Source organism: Phoca vitulina, unplaced genomic scaffold (genome assembly GCF_004348235.1).
Source record: "Phoca vitulina isolate PV1807 unplaced genomic scaffold, GSC_HSeal_1.0 scaffold25, whole genome shotgun sequence".
In the NCBI taxonomy this organism is placed as follows: Eukaryota; Metazoa; Chordata; class Mammalia; order Carnivora; family Phocidae; genus Phoca; species Phoca vitulina.
In genome coordinates, this window is record NW_022589728.1 from 42,649,889 (window position 1) to 42,673,816 (window position 23,928).

General features: G+C 48.4%; 1 protein-coding gene across 1 annotated transcript in view; it reads left to right on the top strand.

Annotated features, from left to right (window-relative positions):
• Nucleotides 1–19,021, top strand: part of PTDSS1 (phosphatidylserine synthase 1) — a 62,196-nt gene extending 43,175 nt beyond the window's left edge. The window contains exons 10-13 of the mRNA XM_032421692.1: nucleotides 7,378–7,477; nucleotides 15,139–15,207; nucleotides 15,920–15,989; nucleotides 17,969–19,021. Coding sequence (XP_032277583.1) covers nucleotides 7,378–7,477; nucleotides 15,139–15,207; nucleotides 15,920–15,989; nucleotides 17,969–18,078 — 349 coding nt within the window. The 3' untranslated portion in view covers nucleotides 18,079–19,021. The remainder of the gene's footprint in view (nucleotides 1–7,377; nucleotides 7,478–15,138; nucleotides 15,208–15,919; nucleotides 15,990–17,968) is intronic.
• Nucleotides 19,022–23,928: the final 4,907 nt, after the last annotated feature.

The window sequence follows — 23,928 nt, forward strand, 5'->3', positions numbered from 1 at the left end:
TTATAGAAAAGATGATATACAAACTGCTTTTTAAGAAAAATAGGAAACCAAAGGATATATTCTGCATAGAACTTGGGAGGCTTTATTTTATGAAATAAATAGATCATGGATTGTTCAAATTCCCTCTAAATTCAGGGACAAGTTTGGGACATCATTTTGTGATAGCCTTACTGATGCTTTATGTTACTTTCACATCAGAAAGGCCCCTTAAAACAGCTGCTTCCTACCTACCAAGGCATAATTTTATTGTTCCAAAGAGAGCTAAAACATAGTCACATGTCCACAATTTATTGACTTGTTACAGATACCAATGTTATCTTAATATATTATTATTTAAATGTTTTGAAAGACCATAAGAGACTCTTAACTATAGGGAACAAACAGGGTTTCTGGAGGGGAGGTGGGCGGGGGGGTGGGGTAAGTGAGTGATGGGCATTAAGGAGGGCACTTGTTTTAATGAGCACTGGGTGTTATATGCAACTGATGAATCACTAAATTCTGTGCCTGGAACTAATTCTACACTATATGTTAATTAACTAGAATTTAAATAAAATCTTGAAAGAAAAAAAAAATGATTTGGAAAGACCATAGGCTATGTAGTTTAACCCCGCAGTGTTAAATGCGAGACCATCTTCAGTATCTCAGGTAAGTGGTTCTTTTGCTTAGATATCACCAGCAGTTTACCATTCCACGTAGCAACTCAGGTTCCAGAGATGGCCAGCACATCTGTGTGTGAGGTTCAGTCCCTGAGGCAGCTTAGATTCAAGACCTAATCTAGGTTCTCGATTGAGTGTGATGGCATAAAGAAAATTTGATGAGTACCCATAGTAGGGAAGAAATTACTACTTCAACAGATTTTTAAGCAGAGTTAACTTTCTTTTTCCCAGTTAAAATGGTAATACATATGTATAGATTAAAAAGTGGCAAAAGAGGGGCGCCTGGGTGGTTCAGTCATTGAGTGTCTGCCTTCGGCTCAGGTCATGATCCCAGGGTCCTGGGATCGAGCCCCGCATAGGGCTCCCTGCTCTGCGGGAAGCCTGCTTCTCCCTCTCCCACTCCCCCTGCTTGTGTTCCCTCTCTCGCTATATTTCTCTCTGTCAAATAAATAAATAAAATGTTTAAAAAAAAAAAAGTGGCAAAAGAAGAAACTAAAGATGATCCAAAGAAGTCACCCGGTCCGAGATAATCGTGGTTAACATTTCTATGTTATTCCTTGTAAACATTTCTGTGTGTGTGTGTGTGTGTGTGTGTGTGTGTGTGTCCAACTTTCATTTCAGAGTCTGAGGGGTTACTCAAGTTAGCTGTAGGCAGGCTTTTCCCCGCTCCCAGAACACAAAGGGTCATTGTCCTTATTTCTCATACATTCTGTACTATCAACTGATTTTCATACCCAGAGTAGCTTACCGCGTGATAACATGGATTAGCTTTCCACTGTTTAGTGATCTGACAGGAGAGAGAACTTACTTACATAGACTGAGCAGAGGCCCTGTCAGGGCACATTTGTTGAGTCATGCAGAGGAGGGAGGTGGGCTCTCCTTCTTCCTGTCCCGCCCACAGAGGACAAGAAGCATTGGTTTTGCGTCTTCTTGTCTACAGAGCATTTGAGTCCTCCTCCACCGCTTATGGGAACCTTCTGTCCACATGCAGTTTTCTCTTCATATTCTGAAGTCCTTCCAGAGCCTTCACTCTGCTGCGAGTAGACGTATTTTCCACACAACCGTCTCTGTTTACCTGTTGAGGGAAAGGAGAGAGAGGTGGTGCCACAGCAAAGTTGGTTTCTCATCAGGCGGCCAAAAAATACAATCCCCGGTGGTAGGAGAAATGGCAAAATCAACAGGGCCCGAGCGGCAGAAAACGCTGCTGACAGAAAAGTCGCAACTTGTTGAAAGTGACCAAATAAAATAAAGCAAAATGCAAAGGAGTGCTCGTTGGGCTTATTTAGTATGCTTCTTGAGAATGGAGAGCTCCCAGCAGGGTGGTATCAGGACTCCGGAATCTTGAGAACTAGTGGGTCATGCTGAAAATAACAAAGGCCTCTCCATGAATCACACATAGCCATCCTCCTGGGCGTGTGGACATTGGCAAGAGCCACCTCCCGTGAGCCGGCGAAGGAGAAACAACTGGGCCCGAGCCTTGTCTTCTCTCTCTGCAGCTTTGCCCCTCGGAAAACCACCTCCGCTCTTCTGCCTCATCCCTCCTCCTGTTTCCCTGCTGCCTTCGTCTTGTGTTATTTCCATCTCCTATCAAAACAGCAAATGTTGGGCTGCCTGGGTGGCTCCGTCCTTTAAGCATCCGACTCTTGATTCCAGCTCAGATCATGATCTCAGGGTTGTGAGATCAAGCCCTACATCCGGCTCAGCGGTGAGCATGGACCCAGCTTGAGGATTCTCTCTCTCTTCCCTCTGCCCTCCCCTAGCTCACACACACACACACTCTCTCTTTCACAAAAACAAAAACAAAACTGCAAATGTGTAAATGTCTCATTTCTTTTAATAACTAGGAACTGCTTTGTAGCTTCCTTTTCACTAGTTTGAGAGTAATTTCAGGCTTTAGCACAGTGTGGAGATGTGGGGGAACAGAGTAGAGCGCCCCTTATAGCGACAGTGGAATTTTGCTTTGGGGGAGGTGGGCGGGGGAGGGGAAAAGGCAAACAGGACCACCTGAGGTGTCTTTCCCACCATTCCACAACTTTTTCTCCTGAAGAGGGCACTTTTTTCTTCTGTAAATGTTATACCCAGAAAAAGTTTGTATTAGTTACTCGCTGATGTAACTAAATACAGACTTACAATGTGGTCTCCCACAGTTGCGCCATAGACCTGAGCTTTTAAGCCTTTTATACTCAAACACGCTGTGCCCAGCAGAGAGATAGGACTCCATCCAGCTAAGGAATGGGAACCCCACCAAGGAGAAAGCAGTAGTGTGAAAAAGCCGGCCCCTCCTCTCTTTAGGAAGTCCCATTATGCTATTTCCAGCTGTGTGGGGGCATTAGGGCCAGACCGATATGAACAGATTCCCCAGGGGTACACTTTATACCATCTTTATCTTCGTCTTTCTCCCCACGCATCCCTCATCATAATTGAGTTTCCAAACAAGAGAGAAGTAGCCTGATGTATAAAGAAAAGATGTTTGATCACGTGGCCCTGAAGGAGGGTATCCAAAAGCTTTGGCTGTCACTTTTCCTTCCCGAGAAAGTTCCTGGGTGGGACCTTGGGGGTGTTGGGTAAGAGTCTACTGAGCCTGGGGGGCTCCAGGACTGCGTCTGCCTCACTGTCAGAACTGCCCTTAGCTCCATGTCATCCTAACCCTACTGGTGCCCCTTTGACAATCAGCTGCTGTCTCCGGTGCTCTGCTGAACTGTTCTGGCCAAGGCCAGTCCCAAATCAGCAAGTCCTTCCTCCATCCGCAGCTCTCCTGTCTTCTCCCCAGCATCTGCCATCTTGAAACTGTTCCTTCTGCAGTGGCTGGCCTGGTTTTCCTCCTACTTTTCTGTTCCTTCTCAGTTTCCTCTGCTGGCTGCCCATTCCACGTCTCACTCCACTCCACAATTTCTTATAATTGTGCTTGTTCTTCCAGCCTCTTTTGGGTTTCCCCCCACCTCTCCCGGAAGGATGGACAACAGCTGTGAGGCACAGGGTCCTTCCAGGAGGAGGGTGTGTGTGAGGGGAACAGACCTTTGTGGGAGGTCTCATCCCATTCTGATCTCTCCCAGCACGACCTGGTCCCCCGTCTCTTGCTGCTGACCTTTGTTCACAGCCTCCTGCGTCCCTCACCTCCCCCCCCCGCCCCCATCTGCCCATCCCTGTGTCATGCCCTCTGTGCTCACACTCCTAGGGTAACTTCATAGCCAGTTGCCTTTTCCCACTGTCTCTCTTCATACCATTCTCGATCCCGCCACTCCCTGCTTCCTTCCTCAAAAACACCTCCACTGACAGCCCAAAACCTCTGGCAGTAGGTACAAAAATTTTTTTAGCAGCTGAATCCTGTTCCCCAAATGATATCTTTCCCCAAATCCTAATAGCAAAAACAGTTGAGCAGAACTACCCAGGACCCTTTGCCCCCCTTCCCACCCTTCCCACCCTGCCCCTGGGGATCTTGGGAAGTCAGAAAGTTCCATGGAACACAGTTGGACCTTTTATTTCTATCTGGTAAAGCTTAGCTCAGTATCACTTCTACAAAGCTGTCTTTGCTCACCCTAACCAGAACCGGAACCCAGTTCCTGGGGACCTGTGTGGTTGTGTAGTAGATGTGTCCCGTGTGTACGTGTCTCCTTTCCACGGCGGGAGGGTGCCACCGCGAGCCATCCCAGCAGCGGGTTCTCGTGCAGCCAGGGGGCAGTATGTTCGGTACGTGCCAGGTGCACCCAGGCTGTGGCTTCCTCCTGAAGTGGGTTTTGTTGGCCAACTGAAAACATCCTCTGCTTCTCCGGGTTGGCTCGTATGCCCAGTGTTTTGTGTCTCAAGTTTCTGTAATGTACCTGCCTACGTTCTTATCCCACCCAGTGAGGAGCTCCTTACCCCGGACTCTACGTTAATGTCATCTTTATTTGTACCATGTCTGGAAGGAGCAGGTTCCCCAGGGTAGGGGAGCTGAGAAGGTCCGAGTCAGCAGACCAGCCTCGTCCCCAGGCAGGAGCACCTCAGGCAGCCCAGATGTTTGGCTGCCTTCTAACCTTGCTGATTAAAGATAACGATGGGCAGAGGCATCAAAGGGAGTAACAGCCCGGACTGAATTCCATCAAACCACGGCCTGGCCACCGAGTTCAGTCTGGTAAAGATCAGAGAGATGTAAATTTGCGCCCCACCCCACCGCCTTGGTGAGGAGGTTGTGCGGTCGCCGCTGACAGGCTCAGTAACACGGGCTGCCTGTGTGCCCAGCCTTTGGACTCAGCCCTAAACGAGCAGCCACTTGGGTCTTGTACAAAGTATTGTCAGCCTTGGTCTTGTACAAAGTAACGTCAGCCTTCCGTAAGGACTTTATCAGGATTCCCTCAGGGGGCCAGGGATAATGGGTGGGGGGCAATGACTAGTGGGAAAGGGTCCATGTGATTGTTGGGTTTAATGCATCCCAGTTCCCACTGCTTCTCACACCTCCATAGCAGCTCCCCTGGTCCTCTCCCCACATTAGAAGCCTCCCTGCTCCTACCCCCAGAATGACCATATTAAAATGGAAATTGAGTCATGTTTGCTTTGTCCTTTGTTTGAAACCCTTCCTCAGACTAAAAGCCACACCCTCACGTGGCCCTCAAGACCCATGTTGCTCTGTGCCTCATCTCTTCTGCCTTCCCCTCACTTCCTGCCACGGAACTTTGCTCAGTGATCACGTGCTCACTGAGAAGGCCACACGCAGGGACCACGGCTTAGCTAAGATCCCTCAGCACGAGGGAGCAAATCCTAACCCTGAAGTCGCTAACTGAAACGCTCTGTTGTCTTTAACTTCCGGCCATTATGAAGTCAATTAGGTGGGCCCTGACCAGCGTTTTCTTAAAACAAAATAGAATACAAAAATATCAAAGTAAAGGAACAAATTATTTTGTGGAACTTTTGTTTCAGTTGTGTGTGTGTGTGTGACAAAGAAAAATGTGTTTCTTGCTCTGGGTCTCAGGTCATAGAAGTTTGAGAATCACAGCCCTAGTTCCTGTGGTTTTGAAAGGTGACTGGATCGAGTTGAATACCCAAAACTCTCACAGTAAACTGGGTGTTTCGTCTGGCTGAAGGGCAGATGAGCACACTGACTTCCTGGGCTGAGCACTTGCTCTTGTAATTCTTCAAGAAGCCCCAGCCAAAGGTTACGTATTCTTTCGGAGCCCCCCTCCGCCCGCCAGGCACCTGCCTGCTCTGTGCTGCCATCTAGCGGCACCTCACAGTCCTGACTTGAGCATTCTGGTGACACTCAGCCCAGCACTGTATCCCAGGTAGAATGATGCTTTCTCACACATGTACTTTGTTGGGGGTGGCATGGGGCGGAGGTGGTCTTTAGAGATTCAGGCCAACCACTCCTAAACATTGTTTGGTTGGGGCTAAGGGAAAAGAACCCCAAACTCTCTAACGATATGTTAAGGAGATTTTCTGCTTTGGTTCAGATTTGAGGTGTTCCGTTGTTTAGAGCCATCCATACATTTGATGATGGCAGTGACCTTTGTGCCCTTGGGTAGGGGGACCGAGGACCTCCTGAGCCCCTTCTTGCCTTTTGAGAGAGTATCTGTGCAACTACACCAATCCCTGATTGACCAGATTCCATCTCGAGTGAGGAACACCTAAAGTGGAGTTGTGTGAAATCAGCATTCTTGGGTAGTCTTTGGGATCACACGGCCAGCGCTATTATCCTCACTTCCTCTGTTCTTACCTTCAAGCTCTGAACCGTAGTAAAGATCTGATCTTTATATTCATAAGTGAAGATGCAGAACGTAAGAGTGGCTCCCCCCCCTTCCTCTTTTAACTAAAGAGTAAAACAAAATTGTTTTCTTTAACATTTTTATGTTTGGAGGATAAAGGATTATTTATATGGTCAGCAAGAATGGGGAATATGAAATCTGGAAATGCTTCGAAGTCTGGGAGGGAATGTGATTGCTGCCTTCAAGTCCCTGAAAGACTACTCGGAAGGCTCGAACTCACCCTGTACGACTGGAGGACAGAGTTAGGATCCATGGGCAAAAGGAGGCAGATACCAGCCTGAGACAAGGAAAACTTGCCAACAGCTGAGGAGATCGAGTGGCAGAATAAGTGGGTTCCAACAGGGGCAGTGACAGTTCACCCCAATGGTGATGGGCTGAGTTGGAGGCTTCCAGCTATTAAAATATTTGGTCTGGGAGAAAGGAAGATGTGAAAAATATTTTATTATATCTGGGGAGGTATAGAGAGACAAATAGGCAGGACACAGGGTTATTAGGGCAGGATCCTCTAATGGTAAATGCACATCACTATACATTAGTCCAGACCCACAGAATGTACAACACCAGGAGTGAACGCTAATGTGAACTGTGGTCTTCGGGTGATGACGATATGTCCCTGTAGCCTCATCAGTTGTAACAAATAGACCCTTCTGGGGGAGGGGTCGTGACACGCAGGGAGGTACATGGCAGATCTCTGTACTTGCCCTCAGTTTTGTTGTGACCTAAAGCTGCTCTAAAAAAATTAAGTCTTAAGAAAAAATAACAATAAAATAAACTTTGTATTAAATCTAATATATATGTTATTTCTGAAGAAATTGCTGTGGAATAGAACATGTATCATTTTGTGGGGAGCCTGCTACCGGCGTATAATGATGGAATAATGCGTATTTCTGATAATGCATTTGCTCAGCCTTGCACTGTATATATGCATATGTATAATGCATCTGATAAGAAGAATTAATATTTAATCTCTCGTTCTGTCTGACTAGGGTCATTGGTTTCCTGGAAGCTATCGTGTGCATAAAATTTGGACAAGATCTCTTCTCTAAGACCCAAATACTCTATGTTGTGCTTTGGCTTCTTTGTGTGGTAAGTCATTACTTTTTTACCCGGAAGTGTCAGCAACACTCCCCATGGTGTCTCTTTAAAAAAACAAAACAACAACAACGAAAACCCCTGTGCATCAAGTTCTTTCAGAAATTTACACACAGGAGCTTCTATTTCTAATAACCCAAAACCGGCCACCAGTCTAAAGGTCAAGATTAAACGCATGAGACCACCCAGCATCCAAAACAGGTCACCTGGGCAGGTGCCGGTCAGATGCCCTCTGCAGGTGCACCATACGTGCGTTTATTTCGCTCATGGGAGTTCAGCTCCATGAGGGGACAAGGACAGTTAGAGTGCCCCGTAGCATATGTATGGCTGTTCAAGGGTTTATGTACAAGATGACGGACTGTGGTTTGTAGGCCATGTAAGATGTTCTTGTAGGTATTCAGACCATGCAGTTTCTGCCCCACAGGCTGACTTTGATGGGCCAAGCCCTGTGGGATGATTTTCCTCTCTGAAGGGAAGAGCCCTTGGGGACCTCTAGCTCCACTGTCCTGGGACTTTTTCCTCTTCTTTAAAATGAAGTAAGATCTTCCCCCATGATCCTCTGTCTCGTTTCTTAAATTGCACATATGAATGAAATCATGATAATTATGTTTCTCTGATAGGGGAAGGGAGGGAAAAAGAAAAGACAAAATCAGAGAGGGAGACAAACCATAAGAAATGATGAACTGTAGGAAACAAACAGAGGGTTGCTGGAGGGGACGGGGGTGGGGGGATGGGATAACTGGGTGATGGGTATTAAGGAGGGCATGTGATGTGATGAGCCCTGGGTGTTCTATGCAACTGATGAATCTCTAAACTTTACTTCTGAGACTCATAATATCCTCTGTGTTAATAGAATTTAAATTAAACAAAAAGAAAGTAAAGTAGGATCTTAACCTACCATTCTGTGTCTACTCTTCTTAATTTGTTTTATTATTTTGGGGAAAAGTCTTATTTTACATTTAAGCTTAACATTCTTCACTTTTCACTTACTTGGTCCAGAAAATGAACTCAGGCTTTCATTATAATCATAGAAAATTTCAAATGTATGTGGAAGTAGACAACCCCTCAGGTACCCATCCATCATCCAGTTTCAACAGTGGCCACCTCGTGGGTTTCTTGTTTCCTTGTATTCCCCACCCACCATCCCCACGCTGAATTATTTTGAAATAGATCCACCTTTAATAGTTCAGGATGCATCCCTAAAAGAAGGTCAGAATGTTTTTTTGTTTAATGCAACCACCATACCATTATCACATCTGAAAAAGAATAATTTCATAATGCTATCAAATACCTAGTCAATGTTCAGACTTCTACTATTTTTTAAAATTTGGTATTTTTAGTAGTTTATTTGAATCAACATCCACTTGTTAGACTTGGTCAGCAGGCCTTTTAAGTCTCTTATTATATAGTTTTTCCTGTCTCTAGCTGTCTCCCTTACAGTTTGTCGAAGGACCTAGCTTTGTTGTCCTGTAGATTTTCCCACAGTCTGGATTTTACTGATTTTCTAGTGTACTCTGATTTAACAGATGTCTTTGTCCTCTGTTTTTTGTTTGTTTTTTTTTCTGCAAATTAGTAGCTGAATCTAGAGGCTTAATCAGATTTGGGTCTTTTTTTTTTTTTTTGGCAAGACTAAACTTTGTATTTTTAAGGTGTTTTTTATTGCCTTTCATTTCACAGCATCTATTTTGTTAGAAATCTGAACTGTGCCAGAGCACCTTGAGCCTGTTCTGTCCTGTTTTATCTTGAACAGTGAAAGGGAATAATGATCTTCTTTGTACCCGTACACCAGAATTAATGTTCAAATGTGTTTTTTCCATCCCAGTGAGACTAGATGTAAGGATTGGTTAGGGGAGTGCGTCGGAGGAGCCTGGAGATTTTAACCATGTGCTTCTCACATGTCTCCCTGGCACGTGCATTAGGTGCGTGAATTGTAGCAGGACCAACTGCAGAGGGCGGGCCGAGGTGGGTGCTGCCCTCACCTGGTGCCGGAGCCCTGGAGACCACCGAGAGCTTGAGGCAGGAGGCAGGACTCCTGGGACGGGGGCAGCATCCCTTCTCACAACACCCGCATGCAGCCCCACCCTGGAGAATCAGTGGCCAGCAAGGTCTTCCCAAGGCCATGGCCAAGAAGCCCTCTCTGGTCATCTGCCCTGCAGGGGCTCCTCCAGCCTCTCTTTAAGTTTTAGAGACTTTTCTGTTTTACTTATTTGACACTTAGCATATGCTCCCTTGCGTTGGTGACTTTGGTTTGCCTTGGTGCCTGTGTGATTGTCACTTTATCAAGGACGTGAACCGCTTCGGTCTCTCCTTCACCTGGCGTGGTCCCTGCAAGTCTGTCATTTGTTCACAGGACGTTTACTGAGTGTTCATCAAAGCAGCCTCTGATAGTGGAGCCGCACAGATAGCAGACGGTGGTGATAAGATTATATTAATGCTCACTGTGAGCCAGACGCTGGTCTAAGCACTTCTCATGAATGGCATGTTTGAGGATTACTTGGAGGGGAGGTACTTTATATGCCATCTTTTATAGATGAAATAAAGGCCCAGAGAGGTTCACTAACTGGCTCAAGGTCACACAGATAGTACGTGGCAGAGCTAGGGCCCACACCCAGACAGCCCGGCAAGAGAGTTCCTGTTCTCCCCACAAGGGCGTCCCCTTCCAAGGATCTCCAGGTCCAGATGGGAATGACCCATGCAAACTCATCATGTTCCTATGTGACAGACAGTACAAAGGATGTGTACCTAGAGCTGAGGGAGCACTAGAGAGCACCACACGAGCTGGGGAGCTGCCAAAGTCTCCCTGGACATGGCATGTGAGCAGGGTTTTGAAGGGTTGCAGTGGATGCTCTCCCATCCGTCAGGTGCCCCAGCTAAAAACCTCAGGGGCTGCTTCCTCTCCTCTGTCCCTCTTGAAACCAGTGGGTCACCAGGTTCTGTCCATCCAGCTCCGTCCCCACGCCCCCATCCCTGCTGTCCCTGCAGCTATCTGGACCTGCACTTCCTCCCCATTCTGCCCCTTGGCGCCATTCTCTATGCTGCCGCCACGCCATCTTCCGGGACTCAGATCTGAATCTCTTTCCCTGCTCAGAACCGTTGCCTGTTTTCGGGGGCTGGAGAAGGCCCAATAATACAACATTTTTCAGTTCAGAATAGTTCAAAAGATAGGGTGAAAGAAGGCTGTGGAGAGCAGCATAGCATCTCTATTACTGAGGTTTCACATTTTTCAATATCAGCTTTAGATGCACGGCAACAAGGGGCTTCTGAAGAGTGAGGTCCAGAATGAGACACACTCTCTGGCCCCAGGAAGCAGGCCTCCTCACACCGTGCCGGTGGCCCAGCACCCAAAGAAGGACAGGAAATGTCCAGCTTCCTTATCTCAGATTCCCCCGTCGGTGAAGAAAGAACTCTTCTGCGAAAGAGTGGTGAGGGGTGGAGAGAAGCAGGAATATTATACTAGCAAAGCTTCTCCGTGTAGAAAGAAGTATCAAGAAGGAAGAATCCCCACCACAAAACCTACCGGTTGAAATGTGAACTCTGACGTGTGTGTTTAGGACAGTCTTCATCTGGAGCGTTCATCATACCCACCCTCTTGGACTTGAATCTCAGGCTACCCCAGACTGCTCTTAGTCACCTCAATGAATCATCCTTACAAACTTCTCTTGTCTTCACCTAGGGTGCTTTCTTTGCCCCATCTGAATGCTTTTCCCTGCTTTTTCTACCTAGTGACTCATGCCAAGACCAAACTAAATTCCTACCCTCCATGAAATGCGCCCCAGCCAGGCGGGCTGGTTACGTCCCCTTGGGGGACCGGTCGCACCTGGTACATATTTCTTTGAGTTCTAACCTCAGTGTCACGTAATTTTGGGTTGTTTACATTCTCTCCTCAGCGTTGTACCTCTTGCTTACAAAGACTAAATTTTTGTTGTCCTCTTGTCCCCACTGACCCTAGTACAGTCTCTGATGCATAGGACTCACTCAGCAAATGCATGGAGAATAAAGGAGTGGTGGGTTCAAGAGATAGGGACCAGGAGCGACATCCAGGCAGGCTGAGAGACTGGCACATGCAAAGACACGCAGCGGTGCCCGTGCCCAGCGTCTCAGGAAGACGGCACCCTGTTTGGGGAGTGAGAGGAGGAGAGTAAGGTGGGGGAGGGGACAAGGGACATCTACTTCGGAAGGACTCTTGTGTGTCTGTAGTTGGAGATCCAAGGACTGTCGTTCAATGGGAAGATACTGGTTCACAGAGAAAGGCTGCATGGGGTGGGAGAGTCTGGAGGGAGGAGAGGTGCTGTCTGAGGGTGTTGAGGGTCCCAGGCAAGAAATGACAGAGGCTGACCCAAGGCAGTGGCCTGGGAAGACGCAGAGAGAGGGCTGGATTTATTTCTTTTTAAAGGTTTATTTATTTATTTACTTACTTACTTATTTGAGGGGGGGGAGAGCGCACACGAGCGGGGTGAGGGGCAGAGGGAGAAGCAGACTCCCCATTGATGCGGGGCTCCATGGGGGGACTCCAGGACCATGACCTGAGCCAAAGGCATCACTTAAGGCTGAGCCCCCCCCCCCCCAGGCGCCCCAGAGGGCTGTATCTGAGAGATGTTCAAGAGAGCAGCTCCACAGGATGCCACCCCCTTGTGATAGCATGAGGGCGATTCCAGGGTTTCTAGTTTGTGCCCCTGGGTGGCTTTTGGTGGTAATAACAAATTGGGGGATATCAGATAAGCCCACTGAGTGAAAGGAGATGAATTTGATTAGGGCGTTGGGGGGAGATGAATTTGATTAGGGTGTTGGGGTTTGAGGGGCCCTTAGAACTTAGAGGCGAAGATGTCCTGTATCATTGGAAATTCCAGTCTGTCCAGTAACACTGGGAAGACTTGGTCAGCAGTGGAGGTGAATGAGTTGAGGGCCACTGGCGCACAGGGCGTGGTTGGAGCCTCGGGATTAGGTTAGGGGAACTGAGCAGGGGCAGGAAAAACTGGCTGAGGATGGGATTCTTCAGAGCAGCCGCATTTAAGAGCCCCGGGCCTGAGAAACAGCCCCAGGAGATCAGGGCTTTGAAGACCAAGCCAAATCCCCTGATGAGTGTTATCAGTGATGAGTGCCATAGAGGAGGACCTGGCCTGAAAAGAGGCCGTTGGTGGCTGGGATGATTGGGGGTCCCCATTGCCCATATTCAGGGCCTTTATTAAACATCAAGATTGATCTCAAACTCAGGAGGGAGGTGAACCTTATTCAATAAGAGAGTTAAGTGTGGCCAGAGAAACAAAGCCCCTAATTATTCCCCTTGCTTGGTAAGAGAACAGATCCAGACCTTGAGATGAATGCAGAAGCAGAGATGCCATATGCTGGTCAGTAAGTTTCTCCTCAGCAGTTGTCTGATCAGTCATGTATATTTGCCTGCTCATTACTCTAACTGGAAGTCAAGCCAGGCCTATGCCCTCATTGCCACCACACCCCCCTGGCTGTGTGCTGCCTTGGCCCTCCTCCCACGTGTTTTTCTTTGTCTTTTTTTCCTTTCCCTTTCTTAAAACAAAATCTGTACAATTGCTTTTTTAAATCCAGCCCTTGACATTTTAAGTGGATATGTGCCTAGATTTTCACAGGTATGATTGCAAACCTGTAAATTAAAAGCTTTTGTCTCCTTGGGACAAGTGTGAAATGGGCCTCTAAGTACCCGGGTGAAGTGGTACATTTGGCCACCACAGCAGGCTCTTTGTGTGGCGATTGTGATGATAAGCACCTGTTGCTCACCACCTGCCAGTGTTTGCCTGCCTGCAAATTGCAAAGCCCATTCTTCGGGAGCAAGCCCCAGCTGCCCCCACCTGCCCTCTCTCGGGAACGGGGCTGGGGAAGGCAGAGCTCCACACTCCTGCCCTCCAGTGGGCGGAATTCGCTATGACAGCCAGCCCCGAGCTCACCGCCCCTTAGTCTAGTGGAGTGACAGCTATCTGGCCAGCCTTCTGGTCTGGGGAGGTAGAACCTGCCCCCCACTCCCCACCCCCTACCCCCAAACCTAAGACAGCCTATTTTGCTCTTTGTAAAGGAGCGAACACCTACATAAGCTTGACACCCTGCAAATCCTCTAGGCTTCCCCACTCTTTCCATCCCATGAAAATGGTACGTTTAATGGTGGTGTAGATTAGAAATCTTGAGCAAGTCCTAGAATGTTAAAGGTTAGAAGTTATTTTCATTTTATCATCTTAATTTATTCATTCATTGTCTGATTTTTTGATGGGGGAGGATATGAGCTTCCTTTTCTTTAAATCCCTCATCTGCAGATTTACGCCAGCTTGCATATGGCTTTAAAATAAAATGAACCAGTGGGTCTTAACATTTCATGTTGTCTCTACCACGCCAGTATTCCCACTTCATTGACATAGAAGAAGGCCCTCCAGAGCACTCGGACTCCTGTCTTTTTTGCACTTAAGGTGACACTGTGTACCCAGCAGACGCTCCGTAAACATGGCTGACTGACAGGAACTGGGCCAGAGTTGGACTGCACGCTGGGGTGATGAGAATTCAGAGCCCCCCCCCCCCCCCCAGCCTTCCCTGCAGGCTCGGCTCCACCGTCAAGTGTTCCTGTGATGCTTTTCTTTCCCCGGTGTCAGTCAGTTCCTAAGGCGAGGCATTCTGAAGACACAGAACTGGGATGGACAAGCGTTGTTTTGTTTTGGTGATTCACTTACAGTCGGGAAGGTCAGGCCTGGCTGCAGGGCCTGGCGGGGACTCCTCTGTCCTCACTCCCCCTCTCTCCTTCAGTGCTCCGGCAAGGCAACCAGAAACTTCTCCCTGATTTTTAGTGCTTTGGCACGTTTGAAGACTTTGGATTTCCGTAGATGCTATTCTTTGCTTAAATTAGAGTATAATTTAGGGTGCGGTGCAAGGTGGGTGGGGAGTTGTCGGGGAAGTAGAGGTCGTCCCTGCCTCTGGGTACCCACAGACCACTCCCTTCTCATTTCACTCCAGGGCTTGCTTCCAAAGCGGTTTTGTTTTCTCTGTATTTTCCTATGGACTCAAAGAGGAAAAACAAAAGCAACCAGAGCCAGGGTTGGGGTGGGGACGCTGAGACAAAAAAGGAGTTGAGAAAGCGGTGCAGAGCCATGGGCAGCTGTGTCCCGCTGCGCCCGCCACCCACTCAGACACCGTGGGTGTCGGTCCTCAATGCCCTCCCGCGCCACTGTGATCCTAGACCGAATGAAACTCCCTTCTCATTTAGAACTCGTCTTCCCCACAGAAGCTGACCAGCTGAGTCCTTGTAACTTCCCAGCGCTGGCGGCAGAGGATGGGCCATGAGAACCAGACATAGAGTATATAAAAACCTGCAAAGCCATGCAGAGAATGCATCCCACTTTACCCGCCATCGAAAAATGATCTTGCATTCTGATTATCGGCATCATAAGTGTCACTAGGGTCTCAGCATGACTCGTGTCCGAAGCTTTGGAGGATGCCCTCCCCCACTCTCTCTCACACACACACACACACACACACACACACTCCTGGGGTTCATCTCTGCCATTGTGTAACCGGTGTCCTAGGAGAGATGGCAAAGCCACATCAAGCCGTCTTGTATGCGTTACTGTTGAAACCCTGAAATCCTGGGAAATGGGATTTTTTTGGTGCAACATTATGTATGAAATGTGCTTGTTGTTCTCTTCCAGGCTTTCACCACCTTCCTGTGTCTCTATGGCATGGTTTGGTATGCAGAGCACTATGGTCACCGAGAAAAGGTATGGAAGGGTCCGTCTTTAAAATGATCACATCCTGCTTGGAGCTTGGCGGGGGGCGGTTCATCTGAGAATGTGGCGTGGCCAGCACTGTGAGCATGCACCTTCAGTCTTGGCCACTGCGGAAACATAACCAGTTCAGGATTCGTCCCCTATCAGTGGCTGCCCATGCTTGTGAGTGCCCTGCTCAATAGGTCACTATTTCTGTCCTCGTTTTGTAAGGGGTTTAAAACCCAATTATGTGTCTGTTTAAAAATAAAATCGCACAGAGAGCCCTGGACTGGTTTTTGAAAGGCTGGGTTTTCTTCCCAGCTCTTGGACGTTGTGTGGGCCTCTTTGTGACCCAGCCTGGGGCTCCCCCTCATAAAACGCCTGCCCTGCCCACCTCGTAGAAGACACAGGGGTTACAGTTAGGAAATAGATGTGAGCAGGCTGAACACACCGTGCTACGTTGGTAGTCTACCACAAAGTGTAATATCTTCTTAAGTAAAATACAGCTTTCATCCTCGATTCATACCTTAAGTCTGAGGACCTGACGGTACTTTCTAGAAGATTGATGCTGTAGCCCCTGGGAGACAGTCGTGGTTTTATAGCTGAGGAACAGGAGGTTCTGCCACTTGCTGGTGACCCAGGGGTGAAGCAGCCTCACTTGCTGGCCTTGCCCCACCCCGGGGAGTACTTGAAGCTCCATCACTAAGTCTCCCTCTCTCCCTAGACGTACTCAGAGTGTGAAGATGGCACCTACAGTCCAGACATCTCCTGGTCTCATGGGAAAGGCTCAAAAGGTATCTCTCACTCATTGTTTAAAAACTTTATTGAGTTCTCTTCCTCCTGAGGCCCCATAAGGAGATTTGGAATCAATATTTATCCTCTGAATGTTGATAAATGTATGCCCTGAAGGTTCTCAGACCTGCTCATCACATGTCCTCCATTACCTATTCGTGAAACCTGCCAAGTACTGGCAGGATCTGCCCAAGAAACCTGCCTCATAAGAAGAGGCGCCGTGTGGTTCTGCCTCTCCTGAGATGGGAAAATGTCATGAGGCCTGCACCCGTCTCAGGCATCCTGATGGGAATGTTCTTCCTCCTGCCTTTGGTCATGAGTGAAAAGGGTTAGGAAGAATTACGTACTGGGAGGAGAGGTCTCTCAGAAGAGGTGGAGTGATTTAATTACATTTGTTCAAGAGGCAGCCCGGTATAAGAGAGATTTCAGTTGTGGAGCCAGGAATTTCCCATTGGCCTCTGCAGGGAGCCTCTTGGAAAGATTTGGGGCCACCTGGCTATTTTAATGAATTAGGCTTGTGGAATGACACCAAGGAGGCTCCACTGGACAGTAATCTCTTGTCCATTCCGATGAGCCGATCGGAAAGCTTGGCCGAAGGGAGAGAATTATGAATGCTCGAGATGGTGAATTTGAGCTCACAGAATTGCTCCAAGAAGCCGTGGGCCCACAGAGAGGAAAGCACTACCGTTCACACTGCTTTCCTGAGTTTTTTGGGGTCAAGCTTTCCAGAGTCCTTTCCAGGGAAGAGGCAAGCATGCTCTCTGCCGAGTGGCCGGGCACCCTTCCTGAGACTCCTGAATCAAGGGGTCGATGGGCACCCTGTTTTGGAATGCTGATACTAGTGGGCCGAGGGGTTCCCTGGGGCTCCCTCATTCAGAACCAGCTCCTCACAGATCAATTCTTGGCACTTCTAAGCCCCTCTCCAGTGAAAAGACTGCAGGAAAGTAAGCAGTGGTAGAGGTATGTTGAAATGTAAGGTAGACAGAATCATTAAAAAAAAAAGAAAGAAAAAGAACTTCAGAGTGGTAGAAGAATCCCTTGGACTAAGCCAAACGGCCCTTGCAATGGAGACCAAAACTCTGGGAACTTCTTATGTTTTTAGTGGCTGTCTTGGGTGGAGGGCCTGGATCTGAGCCCTGGAGCAGAGAACTGTCTGGCTTGACTGCTGGGCTGGAGGGTGGCCATGTGCTCAACCTCAGGGCAGAGCCAGCCTGATGCCAGGCAGTTTTGCTTCTCTCCCAAGCCTTCCTTACACCCCACTACGTGGAAGGCCCACCCCCAGCCTGCTCCCCTCCGCTTCCACCCTCCACCTGGCTGACACCTGCTGGCTGCTCAGCATCCGGCTGATGTGGAAGTTTTTCTCCGAGGTCCCAAACAAATAGTAAGTGTGTCCCTGCAGACTGCGCATCTCGAACGAAGGTGTGTGGCATCTTCAGTGGGAGGCTCCAGAGCTGTCATGAGCAGCAGGGGCCTGGTTTTTAAAGGTATTCTCTGGATTGGATGATGGAGGGCATACTATCTTTAATTTTGTAAAGTCAGGAATCCTTTCAGTTTGGGGATGTAGAAACTCTAGTGTGTAAACGGGTCAAGGCATGGAAATCTAGGTGAGGTCTCCTTTGGTTGTGAGAGTAGACTCGACACCCCTGTGGTTTCATTGTTCTTCCTTGTGCTTTGATGTCATTTGTCCTCTCCGTTCTGGAGCCCATCACCGTGAGCACAATCCACCTTACACAGCGAGAATGTAAAAATTCTTCAGGAAGCGCCCCCCCATCCCCACCCCCATCTCCTTGCATATGCAGGCGAAAGCTGTATTTCTGGGCCTTGCCTTCGTGTATTCATGAGGCCACTAGATGGAGTGCAAGTATCAGCAGAAGAGCCTGCACTTCGGGCAGGTCCCCAGCAGGGAGAACTCCAAATCTGAGGAGTGAGCCCTCAACCCCCCACAGCCAGGGTGACAGCGTATTCTCCTTCCTTTGGCCAGGTTCTGAGGACAGCCCACCCAAGCATCCAGGCAACAACGAAAGCCACTCTTCCAGAAGAAGGAATCGACATTCCAAGTCAAAAGTCACCAATGGAGTGGGGAAGAAATGAGTAGAGCCTGGCTCATCGCAGATGTCCCAGAGAGTGCCTAGAACTGAGAGGGGAAACTGAATGGTGTGGACCTCCCTGTGAGGAGGGCAAACATGCAGTGCCATCGGGACGAGGAGAGGGGGCTCGGGGGTCATTCTTTGAGAGCGTGAGTCTTGTTTCCCACAGACCCGGCCACCCCAGGCATCCTTTGCCAATTCGAGGTCTCTTCCAACTTCAGCATTGGCGTGCGGTCACGGGTAGGCGTGCGGAGCGTTGGCGGGCGGGGGGCGACGGCTCCCTCCCCGCTGCCCCGGGCAGCGCCACGCTTGCGCCTACTGTGGTCCGCTGTGGTCGCGGGTCGCTGAGACGGGGCGTTCGCAGCACGTTCGGACTGGTGACCGGGCTTTATTTTTATGCATCTGCCTCTCCCATTCAACCTATGGGTCTGAGTTCAGGCCCCTATTCTGTCTTTTATTTTATCGTTGTTAGTACTTGGTTTTAAGTTAGAAGCCACTGCTGAAACTGAGTTGGGGAGGGCGCCTCTCTCTCCCGGAGATAAAACGTGGGAGAGTGTTTGTTGCTCTCTCGCAAACGCGTCCCCTCTCGAGGACCTTAAACCGCGCGCGCGGTGGGTGGAAAACCGGCTTGAGGAAAGGTTCGCTACCCACAGAGGCTCCCGGGCTTCAGGTCAGAACCTGGTCCGTCCGTTCCCAGTGTCGTCTGTCCCGACGTATCCACAGTGCACACACAGCGCCCACCGGGCTTCTTTCCCAGCCAGGTGCCTTCTACATGGTGTTGGTTTTCCCTCCATGCTGTGTGGCTGTCATTGTCTTTTAGTCCCATGTGAGGTGCTGTTGAGTATTACCTTTCATCCGTGCCATGCTCTAGAACATTTACTTACCCTGATAGTCCACCACCTCTGATGGATTCCTGTTTTAAATAAAATAATTCATGTTAAAGTCCATCAAAGCTCAGTCTCTGTAAAATGCTCATTTCTTCGCATCGTATTGGTATTTTCCACCGTTTGTAAGCAATCACTGTATTCTTTAGGGTGATGTGAATGCGTACGCGCTCTATATAGTGAGAAAAGAGGTAAGTGAGGTATTTTAGAGGGCTTACAGACACACGTTCTGTTTCCTCCGATCCCCGGGTGAGCCACAGGAAATGAACAAGATCGTCATTGTGTGTTCATGTGGTCACATCCACCGAGTTGGATTTTTTTCCTCTAACAAGGCACCAGTACTCAGCTGATTGGCTTAGAGATCTAATTTTGCCGAAAGAAATCCTCTTGTTCCTTCATTTCACAGAGCAGAGTTTTCAATGTCTTTTCCCCCTTTCAGGAAATCTTTCACCCTAGAAGTATCATGTTTTTCTTTTTCTGCAAAGGAATTCCGGGGTGAAGGGGTTAAATGAATCATGCAGAGCCGGGGTCACATCCTGTGCCCTTGCTCACTTGGGTGAGAGCATCAGGCAGCCTTGCCGCAGCAGCCGGGCCCATTGCCGGTGGAGGGGCACCTGCGTTCATTCCGCTGGAACGGTGACTGGGGGAGTCGGCTGTGATGCTCCCCCCCCCCCCCGGGCTCTGCATTCACATGTCGTCCACACGGCAACCCTGTCCTTCCCAGAAAGGGCTGAGACAGCAGAGGTGCTTGTGGCATAAACCCACCTACACTTTGATAGCCCATGAAAGAGGCATTTTTAAAACACAGGTACAACGTGAACTTTCTTTGCAAGTATTTCCCCATGCATTCTGCTTTTCTGAGCACCGAGTGCCAGAGTGTATCACAGTATCCTATACGTGGTCTACCTCGACTCTCCTTCCTGTGCGCCTGGCCCACATCACGGAGTATTTCCAAGTTCATCATCTGGGAGAGCTGGGCCTGGCACTTGAACGCTCCTAACTCTGAGCTCGGTCAGACTGGTGCAGCACGTTCCCTTCTCCAAGGCCGGCGTAGAGGGAGGCACCTGTTAGCACGAGGCGGCTGACTGTCCCGTGGGATATCCGAGAAGCAAAGCGCCCGTGGGACCGTTTTTCCTCCGTGGCTTTGTCTGATATCCCAGCAAAGTCCTCAGATACTGTCTGTGCCTGCTCTTTGAGTTTAAGCTCTTTCTTTTTTTCCCCCTTTTCAGTAAAAGCTCTTGACACAGCGGTTACAAAACCAGTGCTTTCCATGACTGGCCAGAACCTCAGCTGCCATTCCTCCTAGAAACCATACTGTCGGCTTTGGCCTACTTTCCTACTCGTTTCTATGGAAATGGACCTCTCACTGATGGCAGTAGATCGGAGGCATCATTTAATATCAGAAACGATGCATTTGCAAATCATCTCACATTCGCCATTTGCAAACCGCCCTTTTAAAAGACACCATTGTTCTGGACATAATGCGCAAAGAGTGTTTCGCATCTTTTTCTCCATCAGTAGCACTGTACTGCATGTTAGATACCTTTCCCTTTTTGTCATTGTGGCCTTTCCCTGCTTTCCTTATGTCTCCTTTCACCGTTTGTAAAAGACTTGGCCAAACTGCTCCCACAGCAATGCTAGGACATTTCATTGACCTGGTAAGCATTTTGATGATAAAAGACATCCCATAAATGTGAGCCTTATTTCCACTAGAACGTCTTCTGTAGTGAGCTCATGAGTAAAGTACTCACCCAGGAGAAACAAAATAAAATTCTTTACCAAACACATCAGGGGTAGCCCTAATGGTCTCCCCTCTGAAGCTGCCTGAGTCATAGCTCCTTTTGTCCGGGATCTCCCTTTGGAAGTGGACACTGGATTGTTCTGTTTGTTTCTAAGAGTGTACTTGGTCAGGCCCTTACAGTGGGGAGGCTAAATGCAGGGTGGAATAGAACCACCCCGTTCACTATTGAGAACCAGACTGAAGTGAGCATGTTAAACACAGGGGATTTGACTTGTGTGCTCTTTGAATTATGCTCAGCATCTCCTGCAGAATCCCTACGCCCACCACGGAGTTTGCCAGCTGGGCTTCATTTATAGCGTTCTTACTGTCAGAGAACCAGGAATCCCACAGGCAGCTATTGTCATCCTCAGTATATTTCTCACTTATGTGATTGAAATCAAGATGTAAGGAGAGCCGAGACTTCTGTCCATCAGTGAGTGTTTCATCATAAATGCATGTCTTTCCTTCGTAAGTGTGTGTGCATTTGCAAGGGTTATATTTGAGATTTGGTGCTTTGCAAGGGTCAGCATTGGTCATGGCTAAGACCGATGGGCTGCAGAGTCTCGTTACTAGCCCATGATAATTCAGTTTTTACAACATTTCCTTGATCACATTTTGTTCTAAACCTGATGCTAAGACTATCACAGGTGTGAAGGTCACAAAAAATTTTAATTGGAACTTTGGTATTATTTTTGGTGCAATAAATATTTATGGCTTTTTTACTTTCTTCTGTGAATTCAGAGGAATCATTTATGAATGTCAGTCAAAAGGAGAGAAACAGTTGCACATGAGTTGTTTGGTTTTGTGTTTTTTTGTTTTGTTTTGGGTTTTTTTTGGTTTGTTGGAATGCTGAGTTGTAAAAATCTTCCTTGTCTCCTCTGTTTACTAAAGACTGCCTTTAATCCATTTCAGAAATTCATCTGTGACTTTGTCTATCCTGACATTCCCTTTCTTGCAGCTTTGTTGGGTAGATTTTGAAGATGTCTGTTCTATAAGAAAATACTTGTTGTTAAAGTCTTACCCTGTTAAGGATCTGTAACAGGTCCAAATAGCTCCAGGGCCTCCCATAACTAAGCTTAGTTTTTATTATACATCATGATACTCTGGTTGGAAATCAGTCTCTGTGTAGAGCATACCTGGCTGGCTAAGGGGGTGGGTGACAGGCAAGCTTCCTGCCTACAGTGTTGGCAAAAGGGACTCCTAAGTCCCCAGCATTCTTGTCCTCTTAGAGCAAGGAGAAGAGCATGGCAAATCCATCCCCTTCTCATAAACCCAGCAAGGACAGGAACACCATTCAAGAAAATAGAATTTGTTCAAGAGTTTTGCTTTCACAGCTGATGCAGCCAACCACCAGCCTCCTTAGCCATTCTGGGCTCACACGTGAACCTCTTGTGCCCTGGGTATTAATTATTTTTTCTGTTATTGGAAGGCTCTGAAAACATGTTCAGAGGGCCTGCAAATGTGGGAACCGATAATGTCCCCCAGTGTCTGGAAGGTTTTCTTAGATCTGCCTGGCCTCCTACCCCACCCCTGCCCCCAGTGCGGTCTCCCCCAGGCCTCAGACGCTGGTGTTTCTACATAGGCCATGTCCCCGTTCTGGATGCTCAGGAAAGGCGACTTGTGGTTTTACAAACCACCGGAAATAAGGTTTGTTTGCCTTTAAGAGAAAAGTAGAAAAATCTGAGACTCAAGAACCAAAATACTGTATTTTCATGTCTGAAGGATACATAGAATAGCCTTAATTACAGTGTCAAATCGCAGGCAGGGTTTATGTAATAATCCATACTGGAAAATCTGGACCATAAACCTTAACTATTCCCTCTCGCCTGACAAAGGGCTGCTTTGGCTCATTCTCGTCAATCTGACTGCATACGTCATGGACTGATAGGTATTTTATGGTTGCAACCCAGGAAAGGCTTAAGAAAGACCTCCAGCTTTCAAAATGTTTAGAATCCTCTACCTTCTTTTGGAGCGGACAAAATCCAGACCAGGAGCAAGGGGATGCGTTTAGTGGGCCCCTGCTAACATACCTCCCAGACAGGCCTTCAGAGGACTGGAAACCTTGGAAAGACCTCTGGGTGGGGCTCTTAGGACCCCCTCGCCCCCCTGAATCTTCCTAGGGCAGGAGAATCACTCAGCTGGCCTTGCTCCTGAGCCAGGCACCAGGACAGTATTTTCAATTCCAGGGGAAAAGAGCGTCCCTGAAACCGCCCCTCGCCTGCCCCGTGGGCCCGGGTGTATGTATGTATGTGTATTCTTTTTGAATCCAGTGAGTTTGGTGGTGTTATCCCCATTTTCTGGGCTTATGAAGCTTAGGGAGGGTAAGTATTTGACTCAAGAGCACACAGCCATTAGAGGCTGTCGGATCAGCGCAGAGCTTAATGCTCTTTCTTCGCTCCAGACTCCTTAACTCGATTCTCGTGCACAAGTCTCGTGCCTCAGGGCCAGACCAGAGCCTCCACGGACCTGCCGCCACCTTGCTCCCAGCCGGCGTCCGTGGCAGACGCATGGACAGTGAGAAGCCTGCTCAAATGGGGGAGCCCAGCCCCTTGCCTGCCCTCACCCTGGAAGGCGACAGTGTGACTCCTCTCTCAGGTGCTCGCTGTGTTAGGGATGGCTGAACCTCCGAGCCTCTCTCCACACGTTGGCTCCCCGTGTGATCTTGGCTGGTTGCATGCTGGATGGAAGGAATACCGGTGTCGTATGAGGAGATGGACTCTGGCCTCATCAGCCCTTTGTGTGGCCTCAAATGAGTCAAGCTGTCATTCCTTGAAGCAGGTCCCATCTCTGTTTGGGTTCTTTTCCTGATGTTTTGACGCATTCTGCAAGCTGTCGGAAGGCAGCTCCTCAGCCTGCAGCAGCCCCCTCCACCCTCAGGAATCTGATTGATGGTCTGGTGAGGCCAGAAACCTCTGCTCTTCACTTCTGAAAAACAGCGAAGTATGGGAAAGAATGTAAATTATAAATACTGAATTCCTATGGTCAGCAATAATGGAATGGCCTGGGTTTGGTTTTGTTTTTTTTTTTTAATATGGTATGCATATGGCTTTGATTTCTAAGGGCCTGGGTTCCCCCCACCACCACCATCACCGCCATATTTCTAGGGAGAACAGATAGCCATGAAATATCCCACGGAGATACAAATGAGAGAGAGCAGTTTTCTGATGACTCACTGGCCAAATACTTTGGA